The sequence below is a fragment of the Neovison vison genome, chromosome 2 (genome assembly GCF_020171115.1).
Source record: "Neovison vison isolate M4711 chromosome 2, ASM_NN_V1, whole genome shotgun sequence".
NCBI lineage: Eukaryota > Metazoa > Chordata > Mammalia > Carnivora > Mustelidae > Neogale > Neogale vison.
The window spans coordinates 105,689,289-105,710,304 of NC_058092.1; the positions used below are offsets into that span (position 1 = coordinate 105,689,289).

General features: G+C 38.3%; 1 protein-coding gene across 2 annotated transcripts in view; it reads left to right on the forward strand.

Moving 5' to 3' along the window:
* The first annotated feature begins 4,610 nt into the window (after positions 1-4,610).
* Positions 4,611-21,016, forward strand: part of LOC122900414 (Golgi pH regulator) — a 62,311-nt gene continuing 45,905 nt past the window's right edge. For both annotated transcript variants that reach the window (XM_044239072.1, XM_044239073.1), the window contains exons 1-5: positions 4,611-4,827; positions 13,388-13,447; positions 14,639-14,742; positions 18,797-18,903; positions 19,333-19,434. In XM_044239072.1, the coding sequence (XP_044095007.1) occupies positions 4,786-4,827; positions 13,388-13,447; positions 14,639-14,742; positions 18,797-18,903; positions 19,333-19,434 (415 nt within the window). In that variant the 5' untranslated portion in view covers positions 4,611-4,785. The remainder of the gene's footprint in view (positions 4,828-13,387; positions 13,448-14,638; positions 14,743-18,796; positions 18,904-19,332; positions 19,435-21,016) is intronic.

The window sequence follows — 21,016 nt, forward strand, 5'->3', positions numbered from 1 at the left end:
CTGCTCGGCAGGGAGCCTGCTTCCCTTCCTCTCTCTCTGCCTGCCTCTCTGCCTACTTGTGATCTCGCTCTGTCAAATAAATAAATAAAATCTTAAAAAAAAAATCAAAGGCTACAAGGCTATGCCATGCAAATATTTAGTAAAAATGACACCTGTAATGATTGATGTATTAGCTCACTGTTGCTGAATAACAAATCACTCCAGAACTTAGTGGCTTAAAACAACAAGGAGCATTTATCATCTCTCACAGTTTCTGTGGATCAGGAATTCTGGAGAAGCTTGGGGCCTCTCATGAGGTTGCAGACAGATACTGACAGGGCCTGAAGCTGGGGTGGTAGGACCAACTCACTCACACGGTTACATGATTAGTAAGTTAGCGTGGGCAGGTTGGTTGCTTTTGGGTCTGCTTGAGGGTCTCATGAGCTGGTGGCTGCTTTCCCCTAGAACAAGTGATCCAAGAGATCAAGCAAAAGCTTCCAGGTCTTTTATGACCAAAACTTAGAAATCACATACCATTCCTTCCATCATATTTTATTATCCACTTTCCTGCAGACTGTTCCAACTCCTGTGGAAAGAACGAACTAGAGAGGAGGAGGATTTGAGGTAAAGCCATCAAGTATGGTTCCTTTTTCTTTGTTTTAATGATTTCATTGTATATAGGATATGTGTTTTAATCTGCTCCAAATGCTCTTGGAAGTGGGCAGGATTTGAACAGATGGTATCTATAATGCTAATTCCAGGTCCCTGGGCAGTTGCAACCATGAGGAAAGCCCTCAGCCATGGATGATGTCTGGTCATGACTCCTTAGGCGGGGAACAGAGTTTCGAGGGGCTTCCCCTCCCTGCAGCTACTCTTTCTCTAACACTCAGCTTTCCTGAAAAATGTTCAGCTTTTCTAATTCATCCAGGTTTTCCAGGTCTATTTTTCTACCTTTTTCATTTGTTACAGTTATCGTCTCTACACTGGCTGGACCTATTGATGGAAGAAAGACCAAGGAATCTCCAGAATTTAATTAGATTAATAAAACCAACAGAAAATGGATGAGATCAAATAAATGCAAGTGAGCTAAATCCACAGAATATAATGTGACCCCAAAATCCTCAATCACATCTTTAAGGCAGACACAGCAACAAGGGGTATTCTTATGGCATTATGACAAATATGGACATCTCTAATGTATCTCAGATCAGAACTTCAACTTTCTCCAACTTCTTTTTTCATGATTGTATCAGACTGAAACCATAATTCTAGGAAAACTCTGTATTATTCTAGAGTTGCATATGAATTGTCTTCCCTTTAAATATTTTTTAGCTATTCACCTATCCAGTAGCCAAAGACCCTTCCTGACTTTTTAAAAGTCCTGTTGAGCTAACTACTGTGTCTAGTTGGGTTCCACACATATACTGAGACAGATGAGATGCTCATCTTTTTTTTTTTTTTTTTTAAGATTATTTATTTATTTATTTGACAGAGAGAGATCACAAGTAGACAGAGAGAGAGGGAAGCAGGCTCCCTGCTGAGCAGAGAGCCTGATGCGGGACTCGATCCCAGGACCCCGAGATCATGACCTGAGCCGAAGGCAGCGGCTTAACCCACTGAGCCACCCAGGCGCCCAAGAGATGCTCATCTTTATAGATGAGTAAGAGACAAGGAAAATAATAACAAAGAGACAGTTAACAACCTGGAGAAAACAAACAGTGGACACCAGAAATAAAAGAATAGCATAATTTCAAAAGATATTTACTTAAGCTTAAATAAGTAAGCTTAAAATCTGTTTTGTGAGCTCAAAATTTTTAAAAGAAAAAATGAACTCTGTAAAGCAAGAAATGAAACAGAAGATAATAAGATAGTAAACTGAGTTGGAAAAGAAGCTGGCAGAGTTAGTAAGCAAAGTCTCAGTAGACTCAGTAGAGTTGAAGAATAAGGAGAAAAATTATCAATACATAAAGCAAAATCAGTACTTTAAAGAATCACGACATCAGGAAGTCTCCAGAATGCCAAGAGGAGGAACAAAGGCATGAAAATTATCACAGAGGAGGTAATAGACATGGAGTGAAGGCCATAGAAATCAAACATAAATATGGGTCCTCCTGAAAGACAGTCAGGACAAGAGAACCATAAACATCAAAGATCTAATGGGACAAAGCTTCCTTAGAAAGTCTGATAAAAGACCTGAAATCATAAATTGGAAGGAACTGATTATGTCCCAGGGGAAAAAATCTAGACAAATCTTGATTTGCAAGTAGACAGACATAATCCTACAAATTTAGAAATACAGGAAAACAGCCCCTGATAATGTTTGTGTACTGCTAATAAATAGTTATGTTTTCACCTTCTAGTCCAGTTATGAACATAGGATAGGATCCTATACTCCCCATAGGTGGCGAGGCTTACTGTGAAGAAAATGGATATTTCAATGTCAAATCCTGAAAAAAGAAAGATTCTAGGATGAGAAAAGAAATAGAAAGAAGAAGGAACTCCTTTCTCTCCCTGAGCCTCATTCTCATTTCAACTCATTCCAACAAGTGCCAATGTGCTCAATATGCTTCCAAAAGAAACAAAACAACCATGTCTGCCATATAGAGGCAAGTCAGGGACTAAGTTAGGGAGTTAATGAGTTAATACATGTCAAGATCTAAGAATAGGCACATAGTAAGCACTTGGTACGTATTAGCTATTATCATTAGCTATTAGCTACCATCATAAATATTATTCTATGTGATATAATAACTACCATAGTCTTGTGACATATGACTGGCAAAGTTCTATTGTTAAATGCTGTACCTTAGGCTCAGCTGGGATTCAGAGATTTAAGGGAAGGATTTGTGCACTTGGCCTGGAGGGATTGAGAGGAAAGATCTCCTTTCCTGTCAAAGGCCATTGTTGGTCATGGGGATTGGTAATAGCTCTAATGGGAAAGAAGCGAAGGTGAGGACAAAAAAAGCAAGAACTCCTAGCTCTCAGTTTCAGCCATCCCTCCCAGTACTTTGAGAGGTGAGTCAATTGGACATAAATCTAGTGTGAAGGTTTCTAGTCACATTCTGCAATCAAAAGCAAAGGGTAGTAGTTCTTTGGGTCACCAAGACCTGTCCTTGACCTGGATACAGGTGTTACAGTAGGGAAAATCCTGACTGGTGCCATTCAGAGCTTTGCACAGGGCTGGGGCCAGTGGGATGGCATGCCTTTCTCTGCTCTGCCAAGTTCACGGAGACCCTGATCCCCACCATGCATCCCAGTAAGCCACCAAGGTGAACTCTTAGCCTTGATATGCTCTCCCAGAATTCTGCATTATCACACAGCCTTGAATCTCAGATGAATTAGATGAAATTCTAATTCATCAAGTAGCATCCGTTTGGTCATCTACCTGCCTCCCTGATAGATGTAGCCAAGGACACAAAGTTCTTTGACTTGACTCTCCCATAGTAGGGCTACCTCCACGGCTTCCTAGCCTTCTGGATAAAGGATTGGACATCTGAAAGGTAGTTTGGACTGCTTAGTACGGCAGAGTTCAATTCCAATAAATTGCGTGTAATAAATCAGTGTGTAATAAATCAGTTACTCAGACTGCAGTAAACACTCAGGTCCTCAATGCCAGGTGCACTCAAGGCTGTGCTTCCAGGTACGGACTATAGCAGCTCCCACACTGGGTCATTGCCCTCGTACGAAGCCACCTCTAGTGCTATGAGACTACAGGCACTACAGGATTACCTAGAGCCTGAGGGCAAAAGGATAAGCCTCACAGCAATGCATTAAGCCTTCATGAAATGAGTATCAAATGGATGAAGTCCATATTTGAGCAACTCCAAGGGAGGGGGACTATTTCCTAAAATAATTCATCTTCAGACCCTTAAAGAATTATTCCTTGTTTTGAGTTAAATCTAGCTTCGTTTAACTTCCAGTCCTTTGTCTAACATATATTTCCAGGGGCCGCATCAATTCTACCCATTCTTTCACACGAAGATAGCTATCATGTTCCTGAGTCTCCTTACTTCAGTTTCTTCCATCTGTCCTCATCTGGTGGCTCACCTCTGAGCATGCTCCAATACATCTCTGTGCCTCTGAAAGTGTGGTACAAAAAGTGCAGTACTCCAGGTGTGGGCTGATTGTTACCAAGTTCGCTGAGATTATCACTCCTGTTAGAGATGGTGTGCTTTTTTTTTTGTTATCACCTCAGAAATTTACTAGTTTATTTATATTTGCTAAAAATATCATCTGCCTCTCCACTCTTCCTTACCTGTAATTAAATAGTTGTTTGGGTAGCCAAGTGTAAGTAACAACATTTAAAACACAATGCCTCAGTTATGGTCTATCTAGCTCATTACAAACATTAACTTCATCTTATTAACCATGACCACTACAAAATGGAATTACCACTTAAAATAAGATATTAGCTCAGGCCCCACCATCTTTGGCCTCATAAATAAAATGCTACCTTGGATTACATCAGCTTTGGGATTTTCAAACCACCTAATTGTATCCCGCCCCTTTTAGCCAGGACATCCATAATTGAGCCACACCCCCAGAACTTCCGGTCCTTGACCCCGCCCCCGGGGCCTCGCCTCCGAAGAGCCTCGCGTCCGCCCCGCCCACTCTTAGCCCAGGGCGGGAAGCACTGGAGAGAGGCGCGGATTGGCTGACTGGGGCGCAGCTTGATGGCGTCGGGCTGGCTAGCCGCGGTCCCCGCGGTGTCCCTCGGGCGAAGGCCGCCTTTGTGAAAGGGCTCGTAGCCCGAGCTTGCTGCGGTCACAGGGAGTGGAAAGTGCAGGCACGAGCCTTCCCTACACCATGAGTTTCCTGATTGACTCCAGCATCATGATTACCTCCCAGGTGAGCTATTGCCTCCCACCCCGGGAACCCCTCAGCCACTCTTCCGTGAATTGTCTTCTCGGAGTTTCAGTGGTGCTGGCTGGCCCAGAATCTCGCTGTCCTCGTCCTGCGTCTGGACCTGCCTCTTCGGTTCCCAGAGCTGGGGGAGAGTGTGGGATTTGCTGAGTCCGATTTCCTTAGCCCTCATATTGGGAAGGCGCCCTGCGGCTGTCCGCTCCCCCACCCACCCTGTATCTCCCCTCTCTCTCGTCCACTTTTGGAGAGAATCACACGGCCTCAGCGCTCAGCGCGGGGGCCGGGAGAAAAGAGCGGTCCCCAAAGCCCCCAAAGCTTCTGGCCTGCGCCTCTCACCCATGGATCGGGGAAGAGTGTGGTTCCGCGCGCGGAGTACGGAGCAGGCCAATGGGAGCTGGCTCCTGGGGACACGTGGGGACCTTGCTGGTTAGTTGTCAAATCCTGAATCCCCATTTGCAGGGATTTGCCGTGGTCAGCTCAGAGACCTTAAAAGTACTTAAGGTTTGATTTGTGCACCAATACCTCATTCTTTAATACTCTTTCTGCTTCGGATCTTTTTCTTAACCCTCCCTTTTTTACCCATTGGTCACCTTCATTAATTAGCACAGTCCGCAGGCTTTTATCGACCATTTTATAAAAACTCTGAGGGTACAAACCTAAATAAACACTAATTCCTTTTTCTGTACAAGTTATGTCTAGGAAGTGTCTTGCTTTTTTTTAATATTTTATTTATTTATTTGATAGAGAGAGATCACAAGTAGGCAGAGAGGCAGGCAGAGAGAGAGGAAGGGAAGCAGGCTCCCTGCCGAGCAGAGAGCCCGGGGCTCGATTCCAGGACCCTGAGATCATGACCTGAGCTGAAGGCAGAGGCTTTAACCCACTGAGCCACCCAGGCGCCCCATGTCTTGCTTTTTTAAAATTTAAATTCAATTAATTAACATATAGGTATTAGTTTCAGAGTTCAGTGATTCATCAGTAGCATATAACACCCAACTGCTTATCGAAGGTGCCCTCCTTAATGCTGATTACTCAGCTACCTTCCCTCCAGCAACCTTGTTTATTTCGTATAGTTAAGAGTCTCTTATGGTTTGTTTCCCTCTCTAATTTCATCTTACTTTAGTTTTTCCTGCCCTTCCCCTATGATCCTCTGTTGTCTTTCTCAAATTCCACATATGAGTGAAATCATATGATAATTGTCTTTCTCTGAATGACTTATTTTGCTTATCATAATACCCTCTAGTTCCATCCAGGTCATTGTAAATAGCAAGATTTCATTTTTTTTGGTGGCTGAGTAATATTCCTTTATATGTATGTAAAGGTACGGACTATAGCAGCTCCCACATATATATGTATTATATATATTCTTTACCCATTCATCTTTTACCCATTCATCTGTTGATGGATATATGGGCTCTTTCCATAGTTTGGCTATTGCAGACATTGCTGCTATGCATGGGTGCATGTGCCCTTCCGATTACTATGTTTGTATCCTTTAGGTAAATACCTAGTAGTGCCATTGCTGGACGATAGAGTGGAAGCCTCTTGCTTTTATCAGCTTTCATTCATTCAGCTACTCTGTTTTCTTCATAGCATTTATCGTAACTCTGATATTTATGTATTTATTTTTTGAGGTCCTGTTTTGTCCAAGTCTTATCCCCCTGCCTTTAAGTACAAGTACTAAACACAAGTATTGGCTGGCCAACTATTAATATTTGTAGAAGCTCAGACTATCTAATTATTGATTTTTACTTCCTCATTTCCCCAATAGTTTAGACTATATTTCAAGTGGCAAATGACAGAAACAGTTTTGAGGGTTTAAATTAAACTAAATCTTTGATCCAGTTTCCATAGTCCTTCATCCTAATGCTTCTGTCTTTGAAACAGAGCACTGTCCATGGCTCTTGAAAAACTTCAAATACAACATTTTAGAAAATATGAAACAAGGAACACTCTAATAAGATAACTTTTAAAATTTACCATCCTTTATATCGTTTTCATAATTGTTTTTATTGGCTGCATAATATTCAAATTTATTAACACAAAAATCTGGACATGTAATTCTCTTATTTTTCTAACTTTCTTAAGCTTTTCTAATTTTTCTAAGCCTAATTGCCCTTCGTGACAATTCAGGTTTCAGCCCTACTACTGACTTAGGAAAAATGACAATATTTCAGTAGCTTTTTTTTTTTTTAACTCAATTTTTAAAAAAGAACGTGGGTGAGGAAATTGCCATTATATTGTAGCATCTTAAGATTTTTAACACAGGCATGATAAGTTAAAGCAAGAAAGTGGCCTTCATATTGTTTTACATTATACAATACTTTAACTTTCACACATGAATTCACATGCAATATTAAATATTTAATGCTCTTTACAAGTGAGGAACTAAGACCCAAAGAATCATTTGTGTGGACTGTTCTCTGACCTTAATTTTTATGTAGCTCCTTCATCATTGTTTTGGTATCAGTAAAAATATCACTTTAGAGAGGCTTGTCTTGACTCCCTACCCCCATCACAGTAGCACCCATTCTAGCCACCTTCAATCCCATTTTCCTGTTTTATTTTCTTCTTAGCCTCTATCACTATTATTTGTGTCTGCTATTTGTAAACTTCATGAGATCCAGGTTATTCTTTATTATTCTCTGCAGTATTCCCCAGCATCTAAATCAGCTGCTGATACATGGAAGCCTAGTAAATATTAAGTAAATAGAGATGTAGTTATGTTAGAAACCCCTCTTCCTCATTTTTCCTGTTTTATATGAACTGAAAGGTTTAGTTTAAATGAAGTCTGTGGGACACCTGGCTGGCTCAGTCTGTAGAGCATGCATCTCTTGATCTCAGGGTCATGAGTTTGAGCCCCATGCTAGGCATGGAGCCTACTTAAAGAAATAAAATTAACTAAATAAATATTTCAGACTTTATTTATTTTTCTTGAAATGGTCAGCTGTTTGTGCCATTCCCCTCCTAATTTCTCTGAAATCTCTATCACTGTCCTCAAAGCCCCCCTTTCCTCATTTCTTAAAACTCTTAGCAAGTAACCTTGCCTCCTGTATCAGTAAAAGTGAGGACAAAAGATATAATTTCCTTCTACGTCCTAGGTCTTAATCTAAGCTATTATGTATGTCTACAACCATCCCAGCTGCCTTCCTCCCATGTCAGAAAATAAAGTGCCCCTTACCCCTTCTTAAGGTCATCCTCTTCACCTGTGCCTTTGATCTTAGCGCAGCTTATTATAAAGTGCTTAAAAGCACAAGCTTTGAAATCAGCCATACAAACTTCAGATTTGATCCTGATTTTGACAATTACTATAAATGAATTAACTTCTCTAAACCTCAGCTTTCTCTGAAGTGAGGATAATCACACATACTTCAGGTTTTTAGGATTTAATGAGATTACAGTGCTAAGTACTTAGAGTTCCTGGAATATAGTAAATGGTCAATAAATGTTAGTTGCTGCTAATCATAGTAAATTATTAACACTGTCGATTAGCTTTCCTTGTAAACACCTTTGCCTCGAGTATTTTTGCCACATAACTAACTGGTCTTAAGGCAATTTTATGTAAAATATAAACTCACCAAAAATAAAATGGGACACTGATTTAAAAGGACGTAATGAAATGTGAAAAATTAATAACAAAATTAAAAAGACTTTATTGTGAAATATGAAATATTTGAATACATCCAAAATATGTAGTGTAGATTCCTTCTCACATGTGTTCACCTGCCCCTTACTCTACTACTTTCTTCCCTAAGGCCTATAAACTTTTTCTTTTCCCCACCTCCTTCTCTAGGCTACTATCTAGTGTTTCCTCTTTTTCATACTTTTTAAACAATTTTTTGTTTTGTTTTTTAATTAAAGTATAGTTGATACACAAAGTTACATTAGTTTGAGGTGTACCAAATAGTACTTGGTCATCCACCAGTCTTCTGAGTTACCCTGTGCTCCCCACGAGTGTAGCTACCATCTGTCACCATACAATGCTATATTCTCTAGGTTGTATCTTTATCCCTGTGATGTTCATTCCATAACTGGAAGCCTGTATCTCCCACTCCCCTTCACCCATTCTGCCCATCCCCCCACTCCCTCCTCTCTGGCAACCATAAGTTCTCTGCATTTATGGGTCTGTTTCTGCTTTGTGTTTGTTTGTTTTGTTTTTTAGATTACACATATAAATAAAAACATGTGTTATTTGTCTTTCTCATGACTTAATTTCACTTAGCATAATACCCCCAGGTCCATCTATGTTCTTCAAATGTCAAGATCTCATCCATTTTTATGGCTGTATAATATTCCTCTGTGTGTGTGTGTGTGTGTGTGTGTGTGTGTGTGTACATATATACACAAACACCGTATCTTTCTCATCCTCATATGGATCCTTAGGTTACTTCTATACCTTGGCTTTTGCAAATATGCTGCAGTAAACACAAGGGTGCATATATCTTTGCCAATTAGTGTGTTTGTTTTTAATTTTTTGAGGAACCTCGATACTGTTTTCCACAGTAGCTATACCAGTTTGCATTCCCACCAGCATTGCGCAAGGATTCCTTTTCCTCCACATCTTTGCCATCACTTGTTATTTCTTGTCTTTTTAATAGTAGCCATTCTTATAGGTATAAGGTGATATCTCATTGTGACTTTAATTTGCATTTCCCTGGTGATTTGTGATGCTGAGCATCTTTTCATGTGTCTTTTGGCCATCTGTTTGTCTTCTTTGGAAAAATGTTTTCAGGTCTTCTGCCCATTTTCAATTGGAATTTTTGTCTTTTGGTTGTTGAGTTGAATAAATTCTTTGTATATTTTGGATATTAGCTATTGGATATATCATTTGCAAATATCTGCTCCCATTAAGTAGGTTGTCTTTTTCCTTTGCTGGGCAAAAGCTTTTTTTGATATGGTCCCAGCAGTTTTTGTTTTGTTTTGTTTTGTTTTTAAGATTTTATTTATATATTTTTAGAGAGCGAAGAAGTGAGAGTAAGGAGAGGGGCAAAGGGAAAGAGAAAGAATCTCAGGCTGACTCCATGCTGAGCACAGAGCCCAACACAGGGCTTGATCCTATGACCCTGAGATCATGACCTAAGTGGAAACCAAGATTCAGATACTCAACCAACTGAACCACCTAGGTGCCCCCCAATTGTTTACTTTTGCTTTTGTTTCCCTTGCCTGGAGAGACCTATCTAGATAAATGTTGCTAAGGCCAATGTCAAAGAGATTACTGCCTGTATTTTCTTCTAGGGGTTTTATAGTCTCAGGTCTCCAATTTAAGTCTTTAATCCATTTGCGTTTATTTTTGGTAGGGTGTAAGAAAGTGATCCAGTTTCATTCTTTTGCATATAGCTATCCAGTTTTCCCAGTACCCCTTATTGAAGAGACTGGCTTTTCCCCACTGTATATCCTTGCCTCCTGTGTCATAGATTAATTGGTCATGTAAACTAGAGTTTATTTCCGGGATATCTATTCTGTTCCATTGTTCTATGTGTCTATTTTTGTATCAGTACCATACTGTTTAGATTACTACAGCTCTGTAGTGTATCTTGAAAACTGGGAGTGTGATAACTCTAGCTTTGTTCTGCTTTCTCAAGATTGCTTTGGCTATTCAGGGTCTTTTGTAATTCCGTACAGATTTTAGTATTGTTCTTGTTTTGTGAAAAGTGCTGTTGGTATTTCTGTCTTGGCTCTCCCTAGGTTTATTTGTGTTTATTGTCTCCGTTGCCTTACCCTTTTTACCCTCAGCCTACCTGCAATCTGTTTCCTTTTTCCATTTCAGTATTCACTGGTTTCCATAGGTTAGCATTGACTTCCGAGTTACCAAATCCTTTGAATAATTTTCATTTCTGGTTTTATTGCCCCTCTGCTTCAGTTAACACTCATTCAGACTATTACGTTGGTTTTGGGATACCACCCTCTCCTGGGTCTATTTTCTGTCCACTCCTTCTCTGTCTCCTTCCTGCTCTGTTCTTCCCATTCCTACCCTCCACTGTTTTCTTGCCATATTGCTTTTCTCACTGTACATACTATTCCTGGGTGATCTCACATACTTCAGTGGTTTCAACTCTAAGGTGTATCTGAGTTCTGCCTTCATAATCTCTTTTATGTTGACCTGGATGGCCCTTAGGCACTTAGCACATCTTAAATTGAAATCCTCTCTTAATCTCCCAGCCTAGTTCCCAGACCTTTTCTTTATCCAATATTCTTTGTATAAATTGGGTGGCCTCACTCTTCATCATGTATTCCAGACTAGTCAAGCTTGACTCCTCCCTGCTGATTTAACCTATTGTCTCCTCTCCAGCCACCAGTGTCTTAGTTCAGTCCTTTAGCATCTATCATCTGGACAGCCACGGTAACCACCTGTATGGTATCTTTCTGCAGTGTTGTTTCTTTCAAATGCATCTTCTACATGGCCACCATAGTCCATATAGAACAAACCTGGCTGTGTCTTTTTCCTACTAAAATATGACTCATCACCTACAGACTGCAAGCTCCTTAGAGTGGTCTTCAGGCCTCTGAGTTGGTCTCCTGCTCCTCCTCTCTAAGCCTCATTTTCAACCACTTCCTTCTTGAAATTTTAGCTTCCAGCAGCACCAAACCATGTGTTTTATATACCCCTGTATATTCCCAGTATACTCCCACATAGATATCATGCAGTTTCTTAGTTCTGTGCTTATACTCATGTTCTTTCCTACCTGCAAAGAAAGCCAGCTCTTTCTACCTCCATCCCTGTCTTTTACCTACTACTGCTCTTTCATCCATGAAGAGAGTAGTTCTTTACTATTTTAGGGGTGGTGGAAACCTTCGAATGTGTGATAAATACCTTAGAGCCTCTCTCTAGAAAAATACATATAATCCCCAAATTTGCACATGATACAAGCTTCATGTGCAATTAAAACCTCCTTCAACTAAGGTATTCCTAATGCATCCTAAATGCATCCTATCTCTCTACATACCTGTTTGATCTCCCTTTTCCCATATTTTACATTATGTATATATTTATACCATTGTATGCCCCTTGTGACATTATAATTATTTAGTGTCTCCACCACTACACTTCAAGTTCCTTGAGGGCGGTGACTATCTTACTCATCTTTTTATCCCCAGCACTTAGCACAGCACATATAAATTATCACCAAAAAACTGAGGTTGACTCTTCCTTAAGAACAAACCATCTTTCACCTTGGACCATTTACCTATTCAGTGAACATTAATGGAAAGCCTACCATGTGCTAGGCATTGTGCAGGGTGCTGAGAATACAGATTAGTATTCAAACACCCTTGTCCTCGCAGAGCTAACATCTAAGAAAGTGTGTTTAAATTAGACATTACAAAACTGTGTGGCAAATGCTTTGGAAATACAAGATCGAATAGGATTATATAAAAAGAGCAATTACATCTTTGAGAGGTCAAAGGCGGCCTTCCAGAGGTAGTAATAATTAAGTTAAGACTTGTAGGGACTGGAGAGAAGTTCCTGTCAAAGGACAATGTGCATAGAAGTCTTTATAGGAAAGAAAGAGTATTGTGTCTAAAGAACCATAGGCAGTTCCATGGCTGAAAATATGAATTTGGTGAAATGAGGGACACAAGAAGCTGGAAGAGTCTTCTAAACCATGCTCAAGAGTTTATGCTTCCTCCTAAAGTTCGTGGGAGGCATTAAAGAATTTTATTCTTAACGTTCCTAACAGAAGAAAAGAGGAGTTATGGGGCACCTGGTTGGCAAAGTTGATAGAGCATCTGACTCTTGATCTCCAGATGGTGAGTTCGAGCCTTACAAAGGGTGTAGAGATGACTTTAAAAATAAGACAAAACTGTTTAAAACAAAAGAGAAAAAAAGGAGCTGTGTCAGAGTGTGTGTGTGTGTGTGTGTGTGTATACAGAGAAGGTTCTGCTCACCAATTTAAAAAAAAAAAAAAAAAAACAGCTTTTAGAACACTGAACAGTGCTGTCATGTGCCTACCATCTGATGCCAGCTTGAACCAAAACTGACGAAGTGGGATCCTGCAATCTCTTGGCTTTACATTGTTAGGGAAACCATATTGTGGAGAAGCTAAGAAAGCTCCATGAAAGAAAATACATTAAAAAAGTCAGTTTTTCTACCACTTTCCTCTTTCCTTTTTTTTTTTTTTTTTAAATTTTAACTCCTTTCCCATAAAGTTTTGTTTTTCTAAATACTTGCAAACAGGGATATAAGAGGCAAGTTTCACTGGCTCCTTTTTTGCTTGCTAGGTTCTCTAACTAAAATGATAATCGTAAATTGCTGGAAAAAAAATAAATTCTACTTTTATTTTTGCCTAACATAAACAATGTTCTAAAAACATGGATAATTTCAAAAATTGACGAGCATTTTAACACCTTCTTGTGGGTTGTGGGTTTTAATAAATAGATCTTATATAAGTGTTGTGGGTTTTAATAAATAGATCTTATATAAGTGGATCTTGTCTTTAATCTTGGAAACAAGTTAATTGTCTGGTTCACAGAACTTTTATCTCAAAATAATCTGTGTTGGGCATTTCTCAAAAGATTATGTATATTGACATTTGATCTCCTTCTCCTCCAGATACTTTTCTTTGGATTTGGGTGGCTCTTCTTCATGCGCCAACTGTTTAAGGACTACGAGGTAAGAAGAGTTCATTTTGATTATACTGCTACTGTATGAATCTAGATTGTTTTAAAATGGGCAAGAATGGTGGCTTAGTCCTTTAAGCATCCGACTCTTGGTGTTGGCTCAGGTTGTGATCTTAGGGTCAGGAAATCAAGCCCCCTGTTGGGCTCTGTACTTAGCATGGAGACGGCTTGAGATTTTGTTTCTCCCTCTTTCCTCTTGTGCAAGTGTGCTCTCTCTCTCTGAAATAAATCTTTATAAATAAAAATAAAATGGGAATAAATCTTTATAAATAAAAATAAAATGACCTGTCCAAGAAAGGTCATGTTCCCTTCCAAGGTAGGAAGTTTTAGCCAAATGAGTACTATATAATTCTTAAATTGGAGACTATGATTAGTTGACTTAAAAAAATAAATAAATAAAAAATAAAGGCAGGCTCTGTGTAACTCAGGAGCAAAACTGACATGCCTTAGTAATATCAGTATAAAGAACAACAGCAGACAGTTATTTTTTTGAAGAGAATTTAATTTACAGGGTCTTATAAATGTTCCCATTCATTTAGGTATCTGACCTTCAGTGTTAATAACCTAAGTCATCCTAAATTAATACCAAAATCTTAAGGCTGATCTGGTTCTTACGCCAGAAGTTCATAGAAATACCAGCCCAGACATCTCCTAATTAATCTTTATTTAGTGATAAGCTCAATGGTTGTGTACTACTTTTAGATCGTTTCTAGGATGTTCACCATTAAACCTTTCCAAGGAGTTTGGTTTGTGGTCTGAAAGAGCCCAGGATTCTAGAGAGTCTGCTGTGCTCAATACTTCAAGGCCTCCCAGGGCAGGTTCCAGAACTGGTCCAAGGTCTGAAGTGATCTTCAGTGAAGTGATCTGAAGTGATCCAAGTGTGTGTGTGTGTGATCTTTTTTAAGTCAGTGCACATCAGGAATTCTAAGTGCTGCTTCTCGCCCTGTCACTTCAGGCTGTGCTTTAAATTCTCCATCCACAAGAGGATGATGGTAATAGTACCCATGATTTAGAAATACTACCTACTTCCATCTATTTCTTTAGCTCCAAGCAAGTTGCTATTATAGCCCTGTTTCCAATGACTTGAGAATTTTTTCATTAAGTTTTCCGACTTGTGACCAGATTATTAATTCAGTATTTCATGCAAGGAAATGACTTGTATTCTCTATTTGACTTTTAATAGGTTCGTCAGTATGTGGTACAGGTGATCTTCTCTGTGACTTTTGCATTCTCTTGTACCATGTTTGAGCTCATCATCTTTGAAATCTTAAAAGTATTGAACAGCAGGTGAGTGAGTACTAATCAGCCCTTCTCATGGAGAGAACTGTGTGATGAGATGGAAGACTTACCTGAATTCCATAGCTGAAAAAATCCACCGTGTAGTTAGTTTAGTCTCAGTCACTGTAAAAATCATAGCAAGTATGGATCCCAATCATCTAGTAATTGGTTTGACACCAATTGTGAAATAAGAGAAAAGAAAAAAAAAATATGACCTTTAGCTCTAATGAGAGCTAATTGAGAGGCCTTATTGAGAATGAAGCTGTGAGAACCTAGGTCCCAGGCTTCACCCAGAATTTTTATTCTTCTCAGGCTGCTCTTTGAATCCTGCTAATGGCCCTTCATATTGTTGTGCTAATGAAAAAAATCTCTACCTGAAAAGATGAGAATTGCTCAGAGTTAGTTATGAATGGGCTTCTCTGAAGTCTGAACTCCAGCTTTCACTAAGTTACCTTTGTTGATTTCACAGGTGTGGTTGAGTCTGATTGAACTTAGTCTTCTTTAAAGCATTTTTTAAAAGCAACTCCTATTCCCCTCCAAATAACAGGCCTGTTTATTAGACAGCCTGTCCAAAATATTTTTTGCTTGTTAACTACAAGCTTGAGTTCTTTTAGACCATTGTTTGTGTGTAGAGTACATCAGCTATTCTATGTTGACTTTTGTAATTTTTTATCTCTGTCTGGAAAAATCTTTTAATAAAGTGGCATTTGACTCTGTAATCAGGAATCAGTGCTGAACTGAGCTGTATAACTTGTTCCAGACTCCTGATACTTGAGACTTATAGAGAGATGGTGTTCTCAGATTCCTTTGAGAATCAGAGTTGATAATTAATGTCTCTTGATAAATCAAGAATTTGTAGTATGATAAAACAAGAATGTATCCTGACGCTTACTTTAACTAGTTCTTTAATAATCCAAACCTTTTTTGGATGAGCAGGATATAGATCCTATGACTGTCAAGCGTAGACAAGTGTTCTTTTACTTACTAATCACAAATTATTAATCACAACCAGGAACTTCCACTGCTCTCTACCCAAAGGTCAGCAAGTCATTCTGTAAAGGGCCAGATAATAAACATTTTAGGCTTTGTAGATTATATGGTTTCCATCACAATTACTCAGCTGTGCTTTTGTAGAGTGAAAGCCAGCCAAAGGAGATGTATAAACAAATGGGTGTGGCTGTGTTCCAATAAAATGTCACTTATAAAAGCAAGTGTCTAAATAAATGAATGAATGAATGAATGCAGGTGTCTGGCAAGCCATAGTTTGCCATCCTCTAAGTATGAAAAGAAAAGAGTATGCCTCAAATATTCTACAACCAAAATTGTTTTTGGTAGAAGTCCCCGCCTTTTAACTCCTTTATAATTAATCCATAGAGTAAGACACATCACTCAGTTACTCTGATATTTATTTCTTAAATAGTTAACCTTAAAGAATATAGGAAGTTGCATTACTAAAATCTGGTTGTTCTTTGGGTGCTTTTTGGGGGGTTGGGTTTGTATAGACTGAGACACATTCAGTTACACCTATTTCTTTTATACTAACCCTTGGCCCTACTATGTAACAGAAATATGGACCTTGATCATGTGTTATTTTGGTGCACTGACTTCATTCAGAATAGTTCTCAAAAAAGAATCTTGGTCCTAACAAAGAGGACACCTCTGAGCAGTTTGACACCTCTGAGCATAAATGCTGTGGCCTCCTACTTAGATATATAATCTTGTTAGGATCCTTAATTTTCTCAAGAGAATGTCATTTACCTTCAGCTTAAAAAAAAAAAAGTTAAAATACGTGTTCGTTTTTAATTGGCAATATGGGTCACACTTTCATTTCAAACCCACCACCTCCCAATATCTTTTAGAAATTTTGCTGAAATACTAAGTACAGTTGCCTAGAAAATGTGTAGCTTATTTGTTTCTCTAGATGCTCTAAAGTGGGTTAATCCAGGGAAATAAAAAGTTGTCAATAGATCTAGACTAAATGGTATTTATTGGCTTTTTGTAGCACAGCTTTTAATGAATAGCTCTTTGTTTTATAATGGCTTTCACCTGTATTGGGGGGAAACAGTAAAAAACCACCCTCTGAAACTCATTTTGAGGTTTCTCTTTAAAGGATGTTGTTGAAGACCTTGTTAACTGCCTTCACATTTCTTCTTTAGGAAATCTTTAGAGTAATTTCATTATGGTCTTGGTATACTTCAGTAATAGTAAATCAGTAATAATTATACTTCCTTGAAGCAGTTGGTTTCCTATAACACTGTCATTTACTTAACTGATCAAATTTTCTATTTCACATCAACCATTAGAAACTTCAAGCTAAATTTTTGATCCATTGATACCATGTTTCTAGAGCTCTGTGGTGTGCATTTTCATAATACGCATCAGCCCTGGCCTTCTTTTATACCTATCTTTTCCCTTGTTTTTCCTTTCTTTTCCTACTTTCTTACAGTTTATTTTATTATCCTATATTTTATATATCTTCATAAGCCACTTAACCACTTAACTTTTTGAAACAAGGCCCAAGTGTAAGTTTAAAATTAGCAAATACAAAAGACACGATCAAGAAAGTGAACAGATTCCCCAAGAATGGGAAAACATTTTTATAAATTACTTACCTGATAAGAGACATCTATCTAGTATATATGAAGAACTCTTACTAGTTCAACAATAAAAAGACAACACATTGAAAAATGGGTAAAGTATCTAACTAGGCATTCCTCCAAATAAGATACATGTATGCCAATAAACATGAAAAGATGCTCAGCATCATCAGTCGTTTGCAGGGAAATGGCAGTCAAAATCATGATAAGTTACCACTTGACACCCATGAAGATGGCTATAATCAAAGACAGTAACAAGTGTGAGCAAGACAGTGCAGAATTTGGTACCTTCCTATACTACTGGGGAGAATGTAAACTGGTGCAGCCACTTGAAAATAGCAGCAGTCCTCAAAAAATTAAATAGTTATCATATGACCGAGCAATTCCACTCCTGGGTACATACCTAAAGAGAAATGAAACATGTCCACACAAAAGTTCATACCCAAGTGTTCATAGCATCACTGTTTATAATAGCTTAAAAGTGAAACAATCCAAATGTCCAGCAACTAACGAATGGATAAACAAAATGTGGCATATCTATACAATTGAATGAATATTATTTAGCTATAAATAAGAATGAAGTACCTTGAAAACATTATGCTAAATGGAAGAAGCCAGACATAAGATGACATGTATAGGCAAATCCATAGAGACAGAAAGTAGATTGGGGGTTTCCCAGGACTGGGGCAGTGAGGAGAAAAGGAGAGAGAATGGGAACAGTTTCACTATGGAGTGATGAAAAATGTCCTAAAATGTATTATGATGGTTGTACAACTTTATGAATGTGCAAAAACCATTGAATTGTACACCTTAAGTGGGTGGATTCTATCTCAAAATAGTTATTTAAAAAAAAAGTCCACAGTCAGGGGTTGGACAAAATTGGTGAAGGGGAGTGGGAGATACCGGCTTCTAGTTATGGAATGCATAAGTCATGGGAATAAAAGCCATAGCATCAAAAATAAAAGTCCTAAAGATATTTTAATCAATTCACAAAATATAGTTCATAAGCATTAATAAAAGTAGTCATGCAGATCAAATGTTTATATTGAAGATGCAAAAGAAATATTTAAGTCTTTATAGCACGTTACTATTTATAGCGATTACTATTGACATTTATTTTCTTTTAATTATGAGACTCCCGGTGATAAATGAAACAATAGTCATATTCTACGAGTAATAGTATATGTTGATATGTTATTATACACTGCCTATGAATATAACTAGAGCATTTCCATTCTTATTTAAATAAGTAAAATTTTTAGAAAGTTAGGATGTTCATATATACTTTCAGGACTCTATAATATATTCTTTAACCTCTATAAAGAAGCAGACAGTAACAGCCTACTTGACTAATTGGATGGGATATATTCAGTATTGAGTTCCGAGTAAGAAATCTTTAAGACTAAAGAGAATGAAAGTTGCTGCCTTCTTCCCCTTCTAGTGATATTCTTTAATATTTATTTCAGTTCCCGTTATTTTCACTGGAAAATGAACCTGTGTGTAATCCTTCTGATCCTGGTTTTCATGGTGCCTTTTTACATTGGCTATTTTATTGTGAGCAACATCCGACTATGTGAGTATTTGTAAACGTGAGTATTTTACCCTCTTGTGTCAGCACATAGATTGAGATGAGGATTTGTGGGGATTGAGGCTGTGGAGAGCTTCATTTCTATGTTACTTTCAGTAGCGACTGTTGTTTACGGATGCCTCGAATACAGCATCTTAAGAAGTTTGGCGCAAAATCAATGTTGACTGATTAGACAATTTGTGCTGCGACAGCTGTATTTCTATTTCTACTATAGTAGCTCCCTTAACCCACATCTTAATTTCAGCCAAATTCCTCTTACAGTGATTAGGATGCTTTCTCTAAAAACTTTTATTCCATCACTCATTTGTCAAGTGAACAAGCCAACCAAATATTAGTATGATTCCCTATCTGTAAGTAGAACAAGCTCTTTAACATAGATCTGTTTTACCTTACTGTCCTTCTCCTCTTTCCTAGTACATAAACAGCGTCTGCTCTTCTCCTGTCTCCTGTGGCTGACCTTCATGTACTTCTTCTGGAAACTGGGAGATCCATTTCCCATTCTCAGCCCAAAACATGGTGAGTATAAATGTGGTGGGGAGAAGGAAATAATTGTTTATCATTTCCTAATTTTAAAAAACAACTATTTTTAAACTTCTGATTGTGGGAAATATAGCAAATTACTTCTCTAAAAACAGTATGGTTTTATTTTATTATTATTATTTTTAACAGTGTGGTTTTAAACTGAATTTCCCTTCATCCTAGGAAATATCAAATACTGGCTTTGGAAACTACTTCTATGATTTTAGAGCAGGAGTTTTTGACCTTTAGTTAGTGAATGAACTTCAAGAGAGTAAGGGGTGGGGAAAGTTGTCTATATATTTAAAATTCCTGTTACTGTATGTAGAATTATCAGGAAATATTTGTATGTATATTTGGAGCTGAGGTATCCACAAGCTTTTATTAGATTCCCAAAGGGGTCAGTGACCCAAAAGATAAATGACCATTGCTCAAGTAATGATGAATACTGTCTTTGGGGAGTATATGTATTTTAGGAAAGAGCAGTGACATAAAACATTAAAAATTAGTGGATAAAGAAAAGCTTTCTAGGTATCAGTGTCTCTCCTTACACAATAAAGTTCATTTTAAATACAAGAGCAGGAGCGCCTGGCTGGCTCAGTTGGTAGAGCATGCAACTCTTGATCTTGGGGTCATGAGTTCGAGCCCCTTGCTGGGCATAGAGATTACGTAAATAAAACTTAACGAAATCTTCAAATACAAGAGCAGATCATAGAGCCCTATTTTCTGTGCTAAAAACCAGGAACAATAATCCGTCATCTAATAGTCCTTCCAGAACTACTTCAGAAATATATACATGAATATAGGTATAGATCTATATGCCACCTGTAGTGAATATATTGGCACTTTGATACTGGAGGTTTAAAAAAAAATACACGTCTGTTCATTTCACTGTCCCGCTATGTCAGGATTCTTAGAGCAGAAACAGAATCTACTCTAACAAATTTAAAGCAGAAAGTGATTTATTTCAGGGTTTCAGGGAGTTAATTAGGAAAGCAAGATGTCAAACTTAAATGCTGCATAGTGAAGAGTAACATTCAACCATACAACAGTAGTCACTGGAGAAAACCCCACTGAAGTTGTCACTACCACTGGGGACCTGTGACATCAGGGATCAGATAGTAGGACTGCTACAGTCCCAAATGCTGTCCACACTCCCATGTTATTCACTTCTGCCTCTGACGTCTCACATGGGCATGTGAATTGGATACAACCTAGGTACATTCAGAACCTTAGTTTCAAGGAAATCTGGGAAAGAATATTTGGCTTTCCAGATTCTGTAATACAAGAAGACATGCCTGAAAGGCATTGGAATGAATGTTGAGTAAAACAGTGTCTAGAATCTACCATGAATCCATCTGTGTCTACTCCTTGCCTGTAGCAGGGATCTGGAGGAAAGAGGTTATAAGATTGTGCTGCATGAGGATCAGAGAAAATGCACAGTTATTGTTTGTTTGTTTTTTTTTTTAAAGATTTTATTTATTTATTTGACAGAGAGAGATCACAAGTAGGCAGAGAGGCAGGCAGATAGAGAGAGGAGGAAGCAGGCTCCCTGCTGAGCAGAGAGCCCGATGCGGGACTC